General features: G+C 42.1%; 1 protein-coding gene across 3 annotated transcripts in view; it reads left to right on the top strand.

The window, feature by feature from the left end:
- The first annotated feature begins 545 nt into the window (after positions 1-545).
- Positions 546-20,218, top strand: part of AMPD3 (adenosine monophosphate deaminase 3) — a 29,026-nt gene continuing 9,353 nt past the window's right edge. For 2 of the 3 annotated variants that reach the window (XM_015286376.4, XM_015286378.4), the window contains exons 1-10: positions 646-1,230; positions 3,811-4,036; positions 6,267-6,462; positions 6,922-7,087; positions 9,095-9,314; positions 12,558-12,687; positions 16,604-16,798; positions 17,023-17,154; positions 18,030-18,193; positions 19,384-19,510. In XM_015286376.4, coding sequence (XP_015141862.1) covers positions 1,089-1,230; positions 3,811-4,036; positions 6,267-6,462; positions 6,922-7,087; positions 9,095-9,314; positions 12,558-12,687; positions 16,604-16,798; positions 17,023-17,154; positions 18,030-18,193; positions 19,384-19,510 — 1,698 coding nt within the window. In that variant the 5' untranslated portion in view covers positions 646-1,088. Of the gene's footprint in view, positions 1,231-3,810; positions 4,037-6,266; positions 6,463-6,921; positions 7,088-9,094; positions 9,315-12,557; positions 12,688-16,603; positions 16,799-17,022; positions 17,155-18,029; positions 18,194-19,383; positions 19,511-20,218 lie in introns of all 3 variants that reach the window. The other variant, NM_001199588.2, reaches the window with a different exon arrangement.

Below are 20,218 nucleotides of genomic sequence, written 5' to 3'. Positions count from 1 at the left end.
GTCCCCTGACAGATGGGTGCATTCACGTTGACGCCTGTTGATGCTGGTTAAGACTCAGAAGACCTGGTCTTTGCAGCTCAAAGTTTGCACACTCATCCCCATTTCCTTCCATTTTTTTCCCCCAGCTGTGTGAGGTAATGGAATTTCTCCAATAATTTCACACATTAAAGTCCTTGTTCCTGCTGACTCATGCATGTTCCGACCCTCGGTTATTTGTCTTGGGCTCATTAAGCTTATTTTTTAATTACTTTATAATGTACACTGCACCTGAACCGCGCCTGTGCCCTGAGGGACGGACGGGCACTGAGGAAACACTTCCGATGGGTGCATGCGGGCAGCAAACGTACTTATGGAGGGAGGGCCGCCTTCTCTCGACCCGAACTTTTTCACGCGAAAGCGCTTTTGGAGGCGGTAAGAAAGAAGCGCCTGGGGAGACGGCCGGCACGGGGCATGGCGGAGGAGAGCTGAGGTGAGCCGAGGCGGGACGCCCCGGGAGCTCCCTCCCCCGGCAGCGGGAAGCCATGTGACGGCGTGACTTCTGCCTTGAAGCCTGACGAGGGAAGCGGCGACGCGGAAATTTTCCTCCGCTCTCTCTGCGGTCGCGACCCGGCGGACAGGCACCGCCCCGGCCCCTCCCGCCGCCTCAGGTCCAGCCGCGGGACGAGCGGTGCCGGACGGTGCCCGAGGTCGCGGCCGCCTTCGCTCCCCACTCCTGACAGAACCGCGCCGGGCGCGAGCTCCTCGCTGAGGTACGCACAGGGCGCGCGCCGCCGCCCCGCCCACGAAGGCGACCGTTACGGGCTCCCCGCGGCCGGCGCCCCTCGGCGGCTCGGCCGGACCCGGCCCAGCCCAGGGCGGCTCCCTCAGGCCTGGCCCGCCACCCCCCCCCGCCGCGCCGCTCGGCGCGCTCTTTCCGCCCGCGGCCCCACCTGCTGCGGAGCCGCCCCGCCGCGATGCTGCCGCCCAGGAGGCAGCGGGCCGCCTTGGCGGGGTGCCGCGGAGGGCCTGGGGCGCGGCTGTCATAAAGTGCCGGGGCGGGGCGGTGGGGGCAGGTGGCACTGCGGTAGCGGTAGCGGGCGGCCGACCTAATGCGGCACAGGAGAACGGTGGCTGCGGCGGCGTCGGGCGGGAGCGGCTCCTCCCTTTACTCCTCGTCGCCGCCGGCTCCTGAGCGAGCCTCCCGGTCCGGCAGCGGGGTCGGGCCCGGCATGGAGTTCCCGGGGGAGCTGGGTGAGTGCCGCGGCGGGGCGGAGCGCCGTGCCGGTGACCTTGGCCGCGTGGGGGGCTCCTGCGGCGGCTGCGCCCGGGGCCCGACGGTGCGGGGCGGTGCGGTGCGGTGCGGCCCCGCCGGGCGGGAGGCCGGGGCTCGGCGCCGTGCTAATGGCGTGCGTTTGTTAGAAATTCGTGTCCATTAAGCTCCTGACGAGTGGTTGCATTTTTAAATAAGCATTCCATCGTGTTTGATGCAACGCGATTCAGGGGAAATAGCTTCCTCTTCTTCCCCAGAGGCAGTGAGCTGAGGAGCAGCTCGTGCTCCTGTCTGAGGGAGGGCTGTAGGACAGGAGAGCACTGCCGCTCACTCGGTGCTGTCTGCACCCGTCCCACGGCACGGGCACAACAAGGTGCTGCTCCCCCAACGCTCACCTCGGGCAAAGGACTGCGCTTTGACAGTGAGATGCTGTATGTAGGAGCCCTGATCTGTTCCCACCTGGGACGGTGCGGTTTGTATGAGGTGCCACACAACTGTTGTGGGTCTGTTAAGCCCCTTCCAATGCCATGAGCCAGCAGGGATGTGGCTGACACCTTCCCGAGCGCTGTGTGCCTTGGACTTTCCGTTGCTTGAGCGAAGAATGGGAGACTGGCTTTTGTAAGAAAGGAAAACACAAACCCAACAAAAACCTAGCACTGGCCTCCATGGAAGTCTATGCTTATATTACTGTCGTGTCTTAAGATAGGATTCCTCTCGCAATGCACTTCATACTGCATTTTTGTTTCTGATGACAATTTTTCAAGAAAAAAAAAATCATTTATACTGGGATACAGTTGCTCAGCCAATGATAAACCCTCAGGCATGGGGTTTTTTCCTGTCCCAGCTAGTACAGAAAATACAATAATTGCTGATTTCACAGCAGAAACTTTCCACTCTTGACTCAGATCCTTAGCATGCTTACTGTGGTTGAATTACTCAGTGAAAATATTGGTTGTACTTTGGCTGAAGAGGGCCAAAAGGTCCCCGTTGCTGGTAGCTGGATGTCAGTCACTGCTGCTGACAACTGTGCTCGTTGAGGTCAGTGGAAAGACTCCTATGACTTCGTTGAGGTTTGAAACTGAGAAACTGAATCTAAGTTTGGATGCTTCTAAGACATCCTGGTGCATTGTCATCGAATCGTTCAGCTGAGCATGTATGTATTTTTGTTTGTTACGTAGCAGTACTTAATTTAGGAAGTCTCAATACTGATTGCCAAACAAATACATGGCAAGAAGAAAGACTGTATTGAGTCAGGTCCACAGTTCTTTCAAGTCTGAAGTTTTCCCACTGGGCTCAGAGTTTGTTAAAGAAAAAATAGGAATGGAAAACAATGTAGGTGATCGCTAAATTGCTGTGTTGTAGTCCCGCGCTTCTCTCATCACCTCTTAATACTGTGTTTGTTTTTGAAATAAAAGGGAAAGTGTTTTCAAAGCAACTGTGAAAACAGGTGGACATTAATTAGAATCTTTTAGGCTGAAAACAACAGGATCACATGTCAAAAGGATCACATATCAACAGATGAAACTTGCGGCATGCCTTTGGAAATGCTGCAGTGGGCCTGCTGATAATTTGTGCCTTGAGCGGTCAACAACTGCCATGCCCCTACGGGTGGTCAGCATGCGTCTTGTCGGTTAAACAAATACTGCCGTATAAAACATGTTTGTGTTTTTGTGACCAGAAAGCATTCTGCAGTGCCGGTTTTGGACCCAGGTTTCACATTTTGGGAGTACTTGGATCTGTTTGTTGTGACATGTTCATTGCTATTTTTAACTTATGTGATTAGAGTTGAGTCGTCTTTGTTACAAACTCCATCACACTGAAGGCATTCCAAATGCTTTAAAGCGCATAGCAAGCAGTGCTGGACAGCGGCTTGCAAGAACTGTATTTCTTTTTCTGTCCAGAATGCTAGCAGATGTCAGAACTCAGTGCACCAGAATGAGATACAAATAAGGTATTGAAACTATAGAAGAAACACTAAAGGTGGTATTTTCAGTGTAACAAAGTGGAAATATTTTGTTACAAAAGGCTACATAAGTAGAAAATGAAAATGCTGAGCCTATCTGGTATTGAAATGCCAAGTAGAATTTAAGTCTGTATCCTCTCTGCTTCCCGCATGCAACTCAAAAGCAGAGATGAGCCACTGAACGCAAATTTAACAAAGTAAAGTAGAGTTAACTGCAGTATTTTCACTTCTGTTGTACAGCCAGTTTATCTCACAGCAGCACCACGACTTCTTTGTAGACAGAATGGGGTGAGGTAGAAATGTGCAGCATTCTTTTCTAACTTGCTTGTGGCGCTGCAATTGCTTTGAAGTCACTGAGCGGCAGAGGAGCAGTGGATGAGATTTCCTAGTTCACTGCAAGGATGTGCATACAGCTCAACAGGCACTGTCTTGCAAATAAGTCTCTTTGATTATGCAAGTGAATGGAATCTATTGGCAAATCTGTATGCATCTGCCTTAGGAATTTTAATGATGCAAGATAACACCACGTGTTGAAGAATCTTATTTCTACTTTTAAGTTACTTAAAAATATAACTTTGTCAACTGTCTTCCTTATTAGCTGAGATGCCCAGACAGTTCCCAAAGCTGAACATATCTGAAGATGATGTGCAAGTGCGACTTCAAGCAGAGAAGGTATTTGCTACAGTTCTCCGAGAAGAAGACAGCAAAGATGCCTTGTCACTATTCACTGTACCTGAAGACTGCCCTATTGGGCAGACAGAGGCCAAGGAAAGGGAACTTCAGAAGGAACTGGCAGAACAACAGTCTGTGGAAACAGCAAAAAGGTTTGTTCAGTAGCTTTCCTAGACGGAAATAGTTTTTAAATGAGTTGGAGTTAATTTTGAAATAGCTGGTGAACAACATTCTGTCTGTTGTTACCCTGGAGAAGGGTGAAAAAGTACCAGGGGCGCCTGTGTGATATCCTGTGCTATGCAGGTGGTGTGGGGATGGGTACTAAGGAGCTTGGATTGGTGGGGTTGTCTCCTCAGCTGTGTTTCCAGCAACAGCATAGATGGTGCTCATAAGAGCTTGACGTACAGCTTAGCTGGGTAGAAGTGAACAAAACTCACTCATTCTTCAACATAAGAAAGAGTCACAACATTAAAAAAAAAAACAAAAAAAAAAAAAAACAAAACACAACCCAACCTTTTTTTCCCTCAAATATAATAGTTTCATTTAGAAAAATGGAAAATGTTAACCAACAGACAATGACAGTGGCATGATATTTCTTTTAGTCTCTGTAAAAATAGAGGAAAGTAAAGTTTTGACATTTAACATCAAGGGAGAAACTGGAAAGTGAGGTTGGCATAATGAGGTTATTTGTAGGTTTCCTTAACTCCCAGAGATAAAATCTAACCATTATCAGCCAGAAAAGTGCCCATTTTGAGTTTGCTAGTTTTATTTTCCTAGTTCAACATACAGTTCACCTTTGGCTTGATTAGATTAATGGGTAAACCAAACTTGATTTGGTTTATGATTTTCTTCTGAGAGAGAAAGAGAGCCTTACCCGAGTGTCAGGCTGTCCCGCTGTCCTAGTCTTTAGTGGACTGGTTGGACTTATTTGTTAAGAGTCACATGAGCCCAGCAGCAGTCTGACGCCAAATGGCTTGGGTGTGTACAGACTCATCAGACAGCAAGCAAACAAGGAGGGCTTTGAAACTGATAGCTGAACACGTACCCTGTTAGCTCCAGACCATCAGTTGGGCAGCACTTGGCATCATGTTTCTGGAAGAGAAGGGAGAAGAGCTAGTTTAATTGAATTAAGGTATGATACACAGATGGTATGGGCTTCGACTCCAGGTTTTGAGTTGTGCAAATGGGTTTCTCAAATCTAGATGTTATCCAGACACCTATCTGGAATATTTTTCTTCCTGAAATAATAAGTTTCACTTTTAATGTGCAGAAATTGCTTTACAAAAATACGTTCCATCAAACTATGTTTCTGTACCTAAAGTTCTGTACAAACCTAACTGTGGGAAATGGGCTATTACATGTGTGTTGCTTATGTGTGGGAACAGAACAACTATTTGTCCCTGTCCTACCGGACTGAAGTGTACTTAGAGAACAGTTACATGAGTAAAGATTCTGTTGCTTTCAGTTGCAGTTGAATCAACATTACCTTTCAAGAACTTAATACAGATTTCAGAGATGGCTGCAAGTACTTGTGAGGATGGAGTTTGGTCACAGGGTATTATTCATACCACCAGTGTATGTGGAATGTCACAGAGCTAACACACAGCTTCCAGAGAGGATTCCAGTATGCCTTCTCCTTTCTTGGTGGTTCTTACTGACATTTTAAGCATTCAGCTGCTTTGTCTAAGGCACATATCTGTCGCAGTTTGCTGAGAGAGAGCAAAAGCTTTTAAATCTGGGGGGGTTATGCATGTACTGCCTCAAGAGGAGGAATGGACTTGCATATCAAAGCCATACTATGTTGTTACTCTGATAACCAGCGTTAGACTTTTGCTTGAGTCTCATCAAACGCTACCCATGGAATAACTGTATTTGTTCATCTTTTTTCTTGCATGTTTATCTGAATGAGTATATCTGAAATGTTGGTGCATACCATTCTTGGACAAGTAGATGAGATTTTAAATCCTGAATGTTTTGGGATGAATAAAAACTTGGTGTAATAGCATGAGAACTTATAACAACTCACTCTCTTTCTCTCATGCTTTGAATTCTGATTTTACTCGAAGTAAAGCAGCCTTGCTTCCTTCCTGTGCAGTGACTTGCTGATACTGAATTTGTAAGAAGTGAAACAGAACAAATCTTAGTGGTTTTGTAAGTGATGGTAAACTGTTGCATATTGTATTTGTACTGCAATTGTACATAGAAAATATAATGCAAGGTGTCAAAAGCACCTATGTTTTGTGATCAACATTTTCCTCATGGTATAAGAGATTTCATCTTGTAAACATTTTTAGGAGATGTTTTATTTGCTGTGATCGTATTCCAAAATATTTAATGTTTTATGCCATGGCTCATTTAATGCTTTATACCACAAATTTCTAGGAAGAAAAGTTTCAAGATGATTCGATCTCAGTCTTTGTCATTGCAAATTCCATCTCAGGAATGGAAAGCACCATCAGCCATTCCTACTGTGTCTCCTACAACACCAGTTCTTCAAAGTGCTTTCCTGCCAGTCCAGGTGCCATATGATGTACCGGAGTTTCAGAGAGTTTCAATTAGCGGGGACTACTGTGCAGGGGTAAGAAACTGTTTTTTTTTCTCTACTGTAATTCAGGCAAAGAATCCCAAACCACAGTCCACTAAAGTATTTCTGGTGTAAAATGACAGCACTATTAGGGTTCTCTGAACAAGCTGTGAAATGCTCTGTCAGCAGATTTTGTAGAATACTTGAAATCGTCACTGTTTCGAGTTGCTTATATTTTTTTCCATAAAAGCTGAATTGGTAAATAAATAAAAACATGATCAGGCATTGAATACGTGGGCAATATGCACACACAGAATTTCTCTCCTACTGTATATGTTTTGCATTTCATATTTGGATTCTGCATGTCACTGATTTCCTGAAACCTCAGGTATGATCAAGCCACATACATCAGTGTTCCTGGAAATCTAGTCTCCTTGCTACTGGCATGGATCTAGTTTGTGACCAAGATCACCATTTTATTTGTCAGTATTTAACCAGCTTTTCTTTTTTCAGGTTACAGTTGATGATTATGAGCAAGCTGCCAAGAGGCTGGTGAAAGCTCTTCTCATTCGAGAAAAGTATTCACGCCTTGCATACCATCGCTTCCCAAGAACGACATCCCAGTATCTGTGTAGCATGCAACATGAAAAATGGAAGGTTGAAGATGAAGTATGTCCATGTGAGTATCTTTGTCCTTTTTAAAATAGAGAATTAAACCCACATACTTCTGTAATCAAAGGTGAGTTGTTTTTTTTTTTTTCTTTTGTGACAATCTCTTCTCAGTATCTTTGCCTCTGTAATTTATTCTGTTAGTGGTGAATGACTGATGGACTTGAGTTATAAAGCCTGTATCTAATCTGCAAGTTTGAAGCTGATAAAAGGTAAAACCTTACTGGACAACTGTTGACTTTTTTTCCAGTAAAGGAGATGGTATGTAGTACATGTGTCTTCCTCCAGGAAAAAAGATACGTGGATGGGGCTTCAAGTGAGGAGTCATTCCTTTTGATCTTGATGTACTCAAATAAAATGGATGATGAGCTCATCCATGTTGTAAATTGAAGCATGATACAGACATGCCAGTTAGCAAGCCCTGAGTCAGTAATTTCACAGACATGGAACGCCTGCCAGATTTGGAAGCTGGATCGTCACATTTATTGGACAGTCTGCCTGGGTTAATAAACTCTGATGGCTTAATAGGGCTTATTAGGTTGGACATATTCACCACTATTTAAGTCACAGATTATATTTGTCACTTTGGGGTGTGTCAGGAGAGCTCTGCTTGTACATTAAACAGTGCATGTTTTTGGATTAGCCTGTATGGAGCAACCCTTGGTCTGTACAGATTTGGCACTGTAGACACATCCATGTTGCTGGTAATATATTCTCAGCCATGAAGTCATATTTTAAATCAATTAGCCTCTAGTTCAGTAGTTGAAAGAAGAATGAATAAAAGTGTCTTCAAACGTGTCATACAGAAAGAATGTACACTGTATATTCAAGACAGCAAAGATATCCCGGATCAGCTGCTGGGGGGAAATCTTTCCAAGCTATTATTAGGTTAATGAGTTCTTTACAGTTATGATTTTAAACTGACAATACTACTAATACGACCTCCTCACGCAGTATCTTAATTTGCACAAGCTAGAGCTGGATAGTTAGGAATATATTTGTACGGTATCAGTTTATAACATGCATTCATGTGCTCTAGGTGGATGAAAGTAGATAGTTACTTTTTGGTTTTCATTTATTTGGACAGGTAAAAGGATTGAGCCCAAGGATAACGTTGAGTTGACATAAATACGTAGCTGAGATTTATTTTACTTATTTTGTAGGGGATTACAAAACTACTGAGAAAATCCTGACTGTGCTTCTGGTACTTTCTGATTCTAATCATGATCAGAAGGCCAAGGAGAAAACTACTGTTGTGTTGTACTGTCTCTGGGTCCCACTTTTTTTTGTTTGTTTGTTTTGGTGCAAAACCTACTGTACATAAAAGTAAGGACTTCTATTTGAAGTAAACAAAAAAGCCTTGGTCAGAGTGAGAAGTGCTGAGTCTTCAATTATTTCTGGCTCTACAATGAGGGAACTATATTCACTAATGATTGAGAGAAAGTGACCATGCTGTGTATGCACTAGTCTACATCACTGGGTTAAGAGAAGGGCAGTCTCTTCTTCTCTGGCTAATGTTTCAATATGAGAACAGCTGAATTAGTGTGTGCTTAAATATAAACTTCCAAAATTACTACAGTGAGTCAGAAGGTAAATACAAAAACAACAAAACAGACAATGAATGTGGGTGTGAAGTCAACAGCTGTTAGATTGGATGAAAATCTCAACTACGCTTTCAACTATCCCTTCTGGAAACATAATTTGAAACTTGTATTAACCTTTATTAATAAAGAATACCATTAAATCTATTTCTATATTGGTTTAGATAACTCTAATAATTGAATTAAAAGATTTGAATAAAGGTTATCACTTTAATAGCTTAGAGATGGCAATTAAATATGAGCTTCTCACAATAGAACTATGTTGTAACAACTGACCTTCTGTACTAACCAAAAATATGACCTTAATGCACGTATTGAGATCTGCTAAAAATGAAACATTGTAGAACCAGTATGTCCTCTTTCCAATTATTCAGCTTTTTGTGTTGCTTGTAAATATAATGTAAATGTATTTCCAGATTTTCATTCACCCCCAGAAGAAAATGAAGATCCTTACAATCTTGATGATGCTCCAGACAATTTGGATTATGTTGTCAAGATAAAAGGTGGCATTCCGTTTGTTTATGATAACAAAGAAATGATGGAGCTCAATGAGCCTCGGAGTCTGCCCTATCCTGACCTGGAGACCTATACCCTTGACTTGAGCCACGTTCTTGCTCTAATTGCAGATGGTCCAACGTATGTTTTTTGTTTTCTTTCTTCTCTGCCCCTTCAGGCTGCTGGTTCCCTTCAGTTTACTACTTTTAATTTCTGTCATAGAATCATAGAATTTCTCAGGTTGGAAAAGACCTTAATGATCAAGTCCAACCACAACCTAACCATGCTACCCTAACTCTAACAACCCTCCGCTAAACCATGTCCCTGAATACCACATTCAAATGGTTTTTAAACATATCCTGGGATGGTGACTCAGCCACCTCCCTGGGGAGCCCATTCCAGTGCTTAACCACCCTTTCTGTAAAGAAGTTTTTCCTGATATCCAACCTAAACCTCCCTTGGGTGAACTTGAGGCTATTTCCCCTTGTCCGGTCAGCTGTCACCAGTGAGAAGAGGCCAACCCCGCTCTCGCTATAATCACCTTTCAGGTATTTGAAGAGAGCCTCCTCTTCCTCAGTCTAAACAGCCCCAGTTCCTTCAGTCATTCCCTATAGGGCATATTCTCCAAGCCCTACTCCAGCCTTGTTGCCCTTCTTTGGACCTGCTCCAGCAACTCAGCTTCCTTTCTGAGGTGCCCAAAACTGAACACAGTACTCGAGGTGAGGCCTCACCAGGGCCGAGTACAGGGACATGATGACTTCCCTAGTCCTGCTCACCACACCATTCCTGATCCAAGCCAGGATGCCATTGGCCTTCTTGGCCACCTGGGCACGCTGCTGGCTCATACTCAGCCCACTGTCCATCAGTACACCAAGGTCCCTTTCCATCAGGCAGCTTTCCAGCCACTCCTTCCCAAGCCTGTAGGGTTGCCTGGGGTTGTTGTGACCAAAATGCAGGACCCAAAACTTGGCCCTATTGAAACTCATATGCAGTTCCCCAAGGAAGCTGTTGGTGTCCCCATCCATGGAGGTACTCAAGGCCAGGTTGGATGGGGCCCTGGGCAGCCTGAGCTGGTGGGTGGTGACTGCCCATGGCAGGGGGTTGGAACTGGGTGGGCGTTAAGGTTAACAGAAGAGCAAGACATTAACCAAACACTCCCATTTAAGTGAAATGTGACCTAAACTTCTTGAAGCATGGGAACTGAAAGTTGAATCTCACCTTTGTTTTGTTTTGTTTTGGCCTAAGCTGAATTTGAGGTTTTGTGCAGTTGCCTGGAATTCCTTCATGTCTGATCTGCTCTTACTGCATGGAAAGAAACCCTGTGTATGTATTACAACGTACAGAACAGCTCAGCAACATACTCAGTTCAGTTTATTCCAGATGTATATTAACTGCTCACATGCTTCAAAACTGCATGCCACATTCAAAAGAGGTGTCACACTTCCCTTCCCTGAGCCATCAAGCTCAAAGAAATCTCTAAAAACCAGGAAGAAAACAATTCTGGTAGTGTCACTGACACGCTTGTAACAGAGCAGTGTCCTTACCCAGTGAATAGGGAAAATGTGTGTGTATTCAGGTTTTAAAAGTGTACTTCCTAGCTGAGGACTGGAAGTATTAGTGTTTTATAACCTCACCACTAGGAAAGGAAAACAATCCGTGCTAGGGCAGAAAAAAGCTGGACTGTTCTTCCAGACTGTTTGCCCAGCCTGCCAGCACTGCATTTCTATTCCTCCTACCTTTAAGAGATAAAGTTATTTACAGTGTGCCAAGTAAGTCACACCTGATGCTTTTTTTTTTCACCGGTGGAGGTTTTGTCTGACACATGCAGGTCAATCTGCCTGCCTTCAGCTGGCAAAGCAGCTGACCCGAACAGAACTGTCCCATTCCCAAGCACTTACTAAAGAGGAAAAGCCTGTGCTCTTGCCAAAATTATCCTGCTCCGGATCGAAGCTAGCTTGAGTATAATTCTTTACAGTCTGCAATAGGTAAATGCGTTTCTAAATTGAGTGTTCTGTATTCTGAGAGAGAAGGAAAACTAAAGGGCAAGGAGGAAAAACTCAGAAATACTGAAAACTCTTATTTCTGCAGCATTCGTTAACAGTATTTATAAGGAAGCCAAAAGAAGGGACAGCTTTGGTAGAACATGTTAGAAAGCTCAGCAGCTCTGTGAATGCGGGAGCGATTTTCTGCTCCTTTTGCTTCTTCAGATTAAGTGGTTGCAGGCTGATTCCCTCTCTCTGATAAGCATACACAAACAAAAAGGAAAAAAGTCTTTGCAGTAATCCTGTTGCATAAGCTTTTCATACTCTATTTAATTTCCTTGTTTGTAGCAAGTGCTTTGCTGTCATTTTTGTCTGTCAAATGTGGACCTGCTTGGAGATGAAGAATCCATTGTTCTTTAACCTTCACTGTGCTTAACGTAGTGAAATCTCACCCCTTGCTCCTCAGATTTCTGGTTTCATGAATAATAGTATAACCCCAAAATACTATGAATTGGACTTTCACATTCATTACGGGATTTGTATTCTGCTGAGGAGAGATTGCCAACAATGAAGCAGAGAAAAGAAGGCTATTACATTAATAGTGCTATCAAAATGTTGTAGATTTGATAAGAGTTGACAGATGGCAAAGAGAAAAAAACATGGCATTTGTTAAAAAGAGAATGAAAAACATAACAAGAGATGAAAGAGAAGCTGGAAGAATAGGAGGAGAGGGCAAGCAGGAACAGAAAAAAATTTTCAGACAAGCACTTGAAAGTATTTGGGGGCAAAAAAAGGAAAAAGCAGTGTAGCTACACAGCACATGTGTTTCTAAGGCACCAGAAAGGACATGATATTAGATTTTACTTGGCTTCTTGTATTCACATTGAAAAGCAAACAGACACTGTGAAATAAAAGTCTTAATTTCCATAGTGAAGTGTATACAGGGTGTTTCTGTTACATACAAGGTGATCTAATCTATTGGATATAGAACCATAGATGGTTTGGGTTGGGAGGGATCTTTAAGATCATCTAGTTCCACCCCCCTGCTAATTGGACAGCTTAAAGGACATAACAGCATGGTTACACAGAATTGTTGGAGTTGGAAGGGACCCCTAAAGGCCATCTAGTCCAACTCCCCTGCAGTGAGCAGGGACACCCACAGCGAGGTCAGGTGTTCAGCACCCGGTTCTGTTTCATTAGAGGTCTCCCTAACAACTTCGGTCTGAAATAATACTGGATACTAACTTATGTATTTGTTAACCACTAGGAAAGGAAGAAATCATTCGTCTCAGATTTCGTAGAAGAATATAATCTGTTTTTACTTGAAAACTTTCAAGTTCCATCTGAACTCGATATACAGAGTAGTTTGAAGTCACAGTAACTCTTGTGCTTTCTTTTGCAGAAAGACATACTGCCATCGCCGGCTGAACTTTTTAGAATCTAAATTTAGTTTGCACGAGATGTTAAACGAAATGTCTGAGTTTAAAGAACTGAAGAGTAATCCCCATCGGGACTTTTATAATGTGAGGAAGGTAGGTGTGGAATGGATTGGAGGCGTTGTTTTCAGCAGGAGTGCCAACCATTTTGCTTTTTTGTGTGTGAGGCATAGATGAGATGCACAAAGTTGTGTGTGTAACTTTATAAGGCTGCAACACCTGTGGTATAATGGACTGCACTTGGAACAACTGCTTCTACTTTGAATAAAAATGTCACTTCAAATTGAAAATACAGATGGGTTTAAATACGCATTCAACAACAAAAAGATCTTACAAAGTGGACTGATGGTTCATGCTGCCATCAGCACCCGGTTTAAAAAATAAGTCTGCAAAAAAAAAAAAAAAGCTTATCTTGTTATATTCTTAGCTGCACCTGAGATGCACTGGGATGTAATTAGCAGAAGGTAGGGGAATCAAGGAGGTAGTTTCATTTCTCGACACACAACCAAGAGAGCTTCATTCCCTCAAAAGCACAGCACTGTTATGCTGCTTAGTTTGCTTCCCTTTCTTCATTTTAAAAGGCAGCTACTAGACAAAAACATTTCAGTTCCATAGGCGAGATTTCTTCACAAAGCAGTAATTGTTGCTGTGTTTTTAGTCATTTCAGGTCTATTCTGCATTGTGTCTTTGTGCAAAGATGTTGTGCTTGTTTTGCAACTGTGGACTTTGGGTTAACAACACTTTTATCTTGTTATGTTTTGATTTCCTAGTGCACGCTGCTGAATGTTTGCTACTGTTGTAGTAATAACTATCAAACACAGCAAAGCAAAACTATTTGTCTCTCACAAAGCTAGAAGCAGATGGGTTATTAGATAAATTTGAGTGAATTTTGTGCTTTTACCTGCTAAGCATATGGATGGGGGGATCTATTAGCTAGCTAATTCACTCAAACAGTTCTCAAGAAGCCAGGATTCAATTCTGAACTTGACAGCAGGTTTCTTGTATAACCCTGGCCACGATATCTACTCTGTACCACACTCAGATAACACACTTGTCTAGCTGATTGAGGTGTTAATAATAAAAATCATTGTGACTGAGGAGTATGATGGACAAGTGTGGATCAGATAACTGCCTAGACAATCAAATGGAAGCTGTACTTAACAGGCCTATATTGTTCAGTTTTTAAAAGCATCGTTCAATGTCTCTGGGCATATAATTACTTTCCAGTTACCTACTAGTGAGTAAGCCAGTTTACAAATGAATTAATGTTGTTCAAAAGCACAAAATGTGTACCGCTTCCTCTTTGGCAAGATCCTAATTCAAGAAAAGAGGAACAGACTTGTTCTCCTGTGACAGAGACCTGCCCTGCTAATTACTGCTTATAAAATCCTTGCCGCAGAGAGTTAGTCTTGCTTAAACCCTTAAGCCGTTAGAAGTAGTACTTTTGCAGAGCACTCTCTATGGCAGCTAAACTGCAATGTAGGCAGAGTTTCTATAAACTCATTTTTCTAATGTCTTGCTAACCAGAGTAGCACCTTTGGATCTGTAGCTCACCAGTATCAACAATGAATCTTACAGTGTTAAACAGACACTGCTAGGGCCAGTATTTTCAGGATCTCTCTCTTTTAGTCAGTCCTATACAACGCAAACCCATAAAGAAAGCAAGAAATAATATTCACCTCCCAAAAGAGCTGAAGTTATCTACTAAATTCCTCAGGCACTGGCGTGGAAATGCTGGTGCAATCTTTTTGCTTACGTAACGAAGCTAAAGTACCTGATGGAAAGTGCCAAAATTAAAACAAACATGAATATAGTGGCAAGGTCAATCAGTGAACAGATATCACAGTATTTAGGCAGTTGGCCAGCATTATTTGCTGACAGTTTGAATTCACTGTTATAGTCCCTTCTCTGTGACCCTCACCCGTTTTTGGTTGTTGTTGTTTTTTTTTCCCCTGGTTTAATGAGAATTCTCTTCCATTGAGCTCATCAAATTCATAAATCCCAAGATGAAGTTCCATTTAAATAAGTGAAATGTATGTGTACATCTGAAGTATTGGATTTGATCAGACTGCAACCAGAGAGGTGTTTTCCACTGATGGAGCTGGAACTGGAAAATTACCCTTTAATAACCAAACAAATATTCCTGTACCCAGATGGTTGTCCACAGATGGTAGGACAGTGGCTGGCTCCGCTTGGCTCTCAGGGGAGGTGGACAACTGGCTGTGTAGGAGTAGGCTAACTTTAGAGAAAACTCTGGAGTCGGCTGTTAGCAAGGCCCTCCCACACTGTGCAGCTGATGCATAGCAAAGTGCAGCCACGCTGACTTGCCACATAACTCCTGAGTTGCCTGCATTGAGGGTGAGATAAACTAGTGAGTTTAGCTCCACAGCACACCAACTCAGAACTGAGTGTTAGCCTTTGTGTAGTGGATCTCCCAACAAACTGAATGAAATGAATCTACACAGCAGGATTAACAGATGCCTGCCTTTTAGACATACAGTTAAAAGCCTGGTGAGTGAACAGCCAATCTATATCATAACTTGCCTGAACCTTGATTCATTTAGAGGTTGCTTTTTTGTTTGTTTTCAAGAACTAGTTTCTGACTTTGGTCACGATAGTCTATTTTAACATATAAGCTAAAAGTTATAGTGAATAGGAAGGAAGTCCTGTGGGTTAACATCAGATTCAAAAGACAAGAATACTTCTGTGCACCTCTGCAGTGTTAGCATTAGATGTACTGGCGCCCTGTACATGTTAATTGGCAAAACAGTATTTTGTATTTTCAAAGCACTGTGCATACTACGTATTCCCTTCTCCATAGCAGTTTGTTTCTGTATTCACATGAATATGAACGCTACAGGGCTTCATTCTGTGCATTTTACAATGAGTACAGCCAAAACAGAAGCTGGAGACACAGAGATTCACATCTTGCGTGTCTCCTGGCTTTCAGGTTGTGCCAGATGGCACAAGCATGAATTAGACAAGCTCCTGCAGGGGCTCTGCTCTGCTCTAGGGGCTATTTTGGCTGCCAGGAGCTTTTCTGTGCTTTTTGCAAACTTATTTTTTAAACCAGGCACTGATGGCAGCATGAAACATCGGTTCAGGTTGTTTCATTGTTGAATGTGTATTTAAACCCATCAGTATTTTCAATTCAAAGTGAAATTTTTATTCAAAATATATGCAGTTGTTCAAACTGCATTCCATTATAACACAGGTGTTGTAGTCTTATAAAGTTAAATCTGTTTCCAGGTGAATATTAATAGCATAGGTAAAAACCAGGACATACAGTGAGTCCTAAGGACTAACATTTAATTGTTAATTGTTGCCCAGTTCAAAGATGCTAGGTGCTTTACAGCTCCATGAAACAAAGCAAGAAACAGGCCTGTCTCAAAGCACACAAGATGAGGTGCACTCCTAATGCATATCCCACTGGATTCCCAGCTCACTGACGTGTTTGTACTGTGTTAGCTTTTCAAAGAACATGTATCTACCTTTTAGGTGACACTTTTGATTCTTTACTTGATGGTCTGTAACAGGCACGAGAGGAAGACACAAAATACAAAATTGCACGCTGGCCCTTCTGTGAAGCTTGCTGTGAAGCTTCTCAGTGTGTAAACAGATCTGAAGGAACTGAAAAATCTGTCAGTATTATAGGTTGCCGTATGATGGTTAAACTTGGAAAAAATAGTGACAGAATCTCTTGTGCATATATTATATATTATATATATTAAGTTCTATTATAGTTGTATTGACCTGAGACGTTTCATGTGGTTGAAATACCAAAATGACTTATGCTTTTGGAAGTGGCTGAGACTTCCAAGTGCTTTCAGTCACAGAGAAGAGTTACAACAACAGCCTATAACTAGACGGGCATCACTGATGAAGGATACTAAAGGATCAGGGCTCTAGAAGGAAGTATTGAGTATTCATCATTGCCTCTGACATCAACAAATTCACCAAGTTTGTTTGAGTATATGGACAAGGAGTACAATTAACCTTGTTTTGATTTCAGGTTGATACTCATATCCATGCTGCTGCTTGCATGAACCAGAAACACTTACTGAGGTTTATTAAGCACACGTATCAAACGGAGTCAGACAGGATTGTTGCAGAGAAAAAAGGCAAGAAGATGACCTTAAAGCAGGTCTTTGAAAGCCTTCACATGGATCCATATGACCTCACTGTGGACTCTTTAGATGTCCATGCAGTAAGTAAGACAGAAAAATAAAAGAAAAATCTATGATTTCTACGTGTAAAATGCTGGTTTCTACAGTTTTTTCAGAATTTGAACTTGTGCATTACTTCACGCATTTGAAGTGACTTAGCACAGGCTTCTTCTTCTTTGTACATTTTACTGCTAGGCAATTTTATGTATAAACTAACTGTATATTTAATTTCTGTAATTATTGTGAGGTTTTTTTCCTCCTGTAGGGTCGTCAAACGTTTCATCGATTTGACAAATTCAATTCCAAGTACAATCCAGTTGGTGCCAGTGAGCTGAGGGACTTGTATTTGAAAACTGAGAACTACATTGGTGGTGAATATTTTGCTCGTATGGTCAAGGTAAACCATTCTCTGGTTTTCCCAGCTGTACAGAAATGAGGTTTTCTAGAAGATTTCTGATGCTATAACTGTATCTAGGGTCAGAACTGTGGTTAAGTGATTCCCAAGTATTGCGTTTGTTCTAGCAATGGATCAGAAAAAGACCTCCACCAAATCAGCCACTGCTGCTTCCAGAACAACTGCATGAGCTCCAACCTGCATATAACTTCAAAGCAGAGTGTGTGCTTTCAAGCTAACGGAAAGCAGCCAAGGCTGAAATCACTGGCTTAATGTTTTGTTAGGATGTTAGGGATGTTAGTTGTTAGGGAAGGAGGACCTACAAAAGTGCCTTGACATAAATCTGTGTCTGCATGCACGTGCACAGGCTCCAAATTTGCTTCTTGCAACACAAGAGTTAGTTGTATAGTTAGTATTCACGAACCAGATATGAGCTGCTTATAGATCGACAAAAGTACTTGTCTAAAATCAACAGCCTTAGAATTAGTTACTAATATGTATTCTGGGTCAGATTCTCCATTGTTCTGCATATTTTATGCAGTCATTTACTACAGTATAAAGTAGTTTCGTTCTGATTTGTCAATTTTAAGCATAGGTCTTAAGGTCTTAAGGTATTAATAGCACAAGGATATTGTCCTCTAACGGGAGGTGGTACAGTTAGTTAAACTTAAATAGCATTCTGGCAGAATGTTTAAATACTCCCCACCTCCTCCTCCAAGTAATAATAAAAAAAAGACAGATGAGCAATTAATTCCGTCTTTAAAGGATGACAGTATAGAGTTATGCCTGGTGTGAGGAAAATATGATGGTAAATACACTACTGGCTGTTAATGGTTTTCTCTATCTGTGCTAAAGCAAATATATGTATTGTTCAATAGGAAGTAGCCCTTGAACTAGAAGAAAGTAAGTACCAGTATACAGAACCCCGATTATCCATCTATGGACGCTCTCCAGATGAATGGCAGAACTTGGCAAAATGGTTCATTAAACATAAAGTCTATTCCCCTAACATGCGCTGGATAATTCAGGTTCCCAGAATCTAGTAAGTAATCACAAGCTCTTAGTAATCTTAAAAGAGTTTGAAATCATCCGAATTATCTGGTTTTAATTTCTGATATTAGATTAGATATTTCTGATTTTAGATGGCTTATAAGTTGTCCCATAGTTCTATTTATAAGCAGCAGCCTGGGAAATTTATTCTTGACCATTACTGCAGTTCTGACAGTCTGGGGGTGGAGGAGGAGATGGAGTTTAAATGTACTGTTTATTCAGCTGTGAAGTGCTTTGAAATTTGAAGATACTAAAACCAAAAAATCACAACGGAATGAAATTGAGCTGCATTGAAAGGCAAGGTAAAATGAAACTCAGCAGTTAAAATAAATCAACTCTTGGGTTCCGCGAGGATGTAGAAAATGCTCTGCAAAATCATCATCATCCAACTTTCTTCAGATCGGTGTCTAAATGACAGTGAACTTAGAAACCCAACCTGGATTGCTACAATTTGCAAGCTGTAATCGATACCAGTACTTACTAGTTTTTAAGCCCTTTTAAGCCTTTCAGTCCTTTGGGACTTTAGGTCCTTTATGAAAAGGCTTATGTTTCTACTACTGTATATTGTAGCTAATATAGTCTCCCATGTTAATTTTGCCAGCCTTAATGGCTGAACTTCATGTTTTGAAAATGCACAGCTGGAATATGTTGCATCAGTCTCTAAGTGTATTTCCCATGAGTGGGAAAATTTCTTGCATAGCAATTTCCTATGTATAAAGTGGAGTCAGCACATCCATAAAGTCATGCATTTAACTACATACTGAAGTACTGCCTCTCTTTTGTGAAAGGCTCACTAAACCAAAATGCTTTACTTTCATTTAGAGTAGTTACACCTTTGGAATACAGAGAGCCTCGTGAGGGGTGATTCTTTATCTCCTCTTGTAGTACTTGGATTGCTGTAAGAGAAGGTGCCATTCTTCTTGAGATGGCACCTACCACTGCATACTGTCTATTTTTGGAGCACTCAGGAGCTTCAGCAGAGCCTGGATGAAGAGAGCATCAGGCAGTGCAGGGAACAGAGCACAGAGACAGTTCCTGCCCTGACATAAACTTTGGATTTCTCAGTCCTGGCAGAACTGAAGCATTAGCATATAAACAGAAATAAAAGGAAATGTGAAAACTGAGGAAAAAAATAAGCTGATTAAAGAATAGTCACAACTATGTGTATTTTTTCCCCTTCAGTGATATATTTAGGTCAAAGAATATTCTGCCAAATTTTGGAAAGATGTTAGAGAATGTTTTTGTGCCTTTGTTTGAAGCAACAATCAATCCCAAAGACCACAAAGAATTACATCTTTTCCTCAAATATGTAAGTATGCTTGCATTTTCTGTCTTAGATCCTCTGCTACTCAACACAGCTGTTGCCAGACAGTAAAAGAACCCTTCTCCTTGATAGTACACCTATTGTTGTTTTCAAACAACTCAACAGCTATTTATTTGTCCTCCCACAAATGACTAAAGCGTTCACGTGCTTTTGTGTAGAAGGAACATCCTAACCTGGGATATGTACCTTCAGCTTGCATCTGGGACTTGCCTCCAGAAAATGAAGCAACTGAAGGGAAACGACTGTAGATCCTGATGGGGTTCAGGAGAGATGTGGGGATGTAGCTGCTGGGACTTAAAGAGAGACATTTCTGAATGCACCCCAGATCAGAACTTAAGATCTCCTGGGAGCTTCTGGCCTTCTGCTGCTTTTCAAATAACAGAGCAGATGAGTTTGAAGAATTATAATGTATATCTACGTGAATTTGAAAGGCCTTCTTAAAGGCTTTTTTTTTTGAGCTTCACGGCTTCTTCTCTGTTTCAGAAGATGCAGGAAGCTTGCTTAGGAATTTTTTTCCTCTTTTCTCCCCCCCCCCCCTCACCCAGACTGTTCTTCTCTGTTAACACTGGGGCACTTCAGAACACTGTGGCCTCAATGGCAGGACTCTTTTTTTGCTGTTTGCTCATTTTCCTGCAGAACAGGAGGAACGTGCTATGTTCATGCTTGTTGTGAGCCTGTACTTCTGCATACCCT

This window comes from Gallus gallus, chromosome 5, assembly GCF_016699485.2.
Source record: "Gallus gallus isolate bGalGal1 chromosome 5, bGalGal1.mat.broiler.GRCg7b, whole genome shotgun sequence".
Taxonomy (NCBI): Eukaryota; Metazoa; Chordata; class Aves; order Galliformes; family Phasianidae; genus Gallus; species Gallus gallus.
The sequence above is the reverse complement of the archived record's forward strand: the minus strand, read 5'-3'. Positions and strand labels throughout refer to the sequence as shown.